The sequence below is a fragment of the Salvelinus alpinus genome, chromosome 10 (genome assembly GCF_045679555.1).
Source record: "Salvelinus alpinus chromosome 10, SLU_Salpinus.1, whole genome shotgun sequence".
NCBI classification, from domain to species: Eukaryota; Metazoa; Chordata; class Actinopteri; order Salmoniformes; family Salmonidae; genus Salvelinus; species Salvelinus alpinus.
The window spans coordinates 81,520,603-81,521,911 of record NC_092095.1 but is presented as its reverse complement, the minus strand read 5'-3'; the positions used below and the strand labels follow the sequence as shown (position 1 = coordinate 81,521,911).

Sequence of the window (1,309 nt, the reverse complement as noted above, 5' to 3'; positions counted from 1 at the left end):
GGTCCTTTATCAGACTGACTAAATGTGGTGTGTTGACTGGGTCCTTTATCAGACTGACTAAATGTGGTGTGTTGACTGGGTCCTTTATCAGACTGACTAAATGTGGTGTGTTGACAGGGTCCTTTATCAGACTGACTAAATGTGGTGTGTTGACTGGGTCCTTTATCAGACTGACTAAATGTGGTGTGTTGACAGGGTCCTTTATCAGACTGACTAAATGTAGTGTGTTGACAGGGTCCTTTATCAGACTGACTAAATGTAGTGTGTTGACAGGGTCCTTTATCAGACTGACTAAATGTGGTGTGTTGACTGGGTCCTTTATCAGACTGACTAAATGTGGTGTGTTGACAGGGTCCTTTACCAGACTGACTAAATGTGGTGTGTTGACAGGGTCCTTTATCAGACTGACTAAATGTGGTGTGTTGACTGAGTCCTTTACCAGACTGACTAAATGTGGTGTGTTGACTGGGTCCTTTATCAGACTGACTAAATGTGGTGTGTTGACAGGGTCCTTTACCAGACTGACTAAATGTGGTGTGTTGACAGGGTCCTTTATCAGACTGACTAAATGTGGTGTGTTGACTGAGTCCTTTACCAGACTGACTAAATGTGGTGTGTTGACTGGGTCCTTTATCAGACTGACTAAATGTGGTGTGTTGACAGGGTCCTTTATCAGACTGACTAAATGTGGTGTGTTGACTGGGTCCTTTATCAGACTGACTAAATGTGGTGTGTTGACAGGGTCCTTTACCAGACTGACTAAATGTGGTGTGTTGACAGGGTCCTTTATCAGACTGACTAAATGTGGTGTGTTGACAGGGTCCTTTACCAGACTGACTAAATGTGGTGTGTTGACTAGGTCCTTTATCAGACTGACTAAATGTGGTGTGTTGACTGGGTCCTTTATCAGACTGACTAAATGTGTGTGTTGACTGGGTCCTTTATCAGTGTGTTGACTGGGTCCTTTATCAGTGTGTTGACTGGGTCCTTTATCAGTGTGTTGACTGGGTCCTTTATCAGTGTGTTGACTGCGTCCCCTACCTGACTCTCCAGACACATCTGTCCGGTAACGGTGGCAGCGATGCGTTCCTGCTGCTGCTTCTGTTCTCTCAGACTGGACTGCTGCTCTCCAAGACTGCTCTCTAGCGCCACCAGCTCATCCTAGTGGACAATACAGGTACTGCGTCAACCCAGTTCCACTACTGTACACAGTAACAGCTCCTCCTGGTGGACAATACAGGTACTGCATCAACCCAGATCCACAACTGTACACAGTAACAGCTCCTCCTGGTGGACAATACAGGTACTG

The 1,309-nt window shown here is 45.9% G+C and overlaps 1 protein-coding gene across 2 annotated transcripts in view; it reads right to left on the bottom strand.

Moving 5' to 3' along the window:
• Positions 1-1,309, bottom strand: part of ercc5 (excision repair cross-complementation group 5) — an 18,880-nt gene that overhangs the window by 11,254 nt on the left and 6,317 nt on the right. For both annotated transcript variants that reach the window (XM_071330977.1, XM_071330978.1), the window contains one exon: positions 1,042-1,161. In XM_071330977.1, the coding sequence (XP_071187078.1) occupies positions 1,042-1,161 (120 nt within the window). The remainder of the gene's footprint in view (positions 1-1,041; positions 1,162-1,309) is intronic.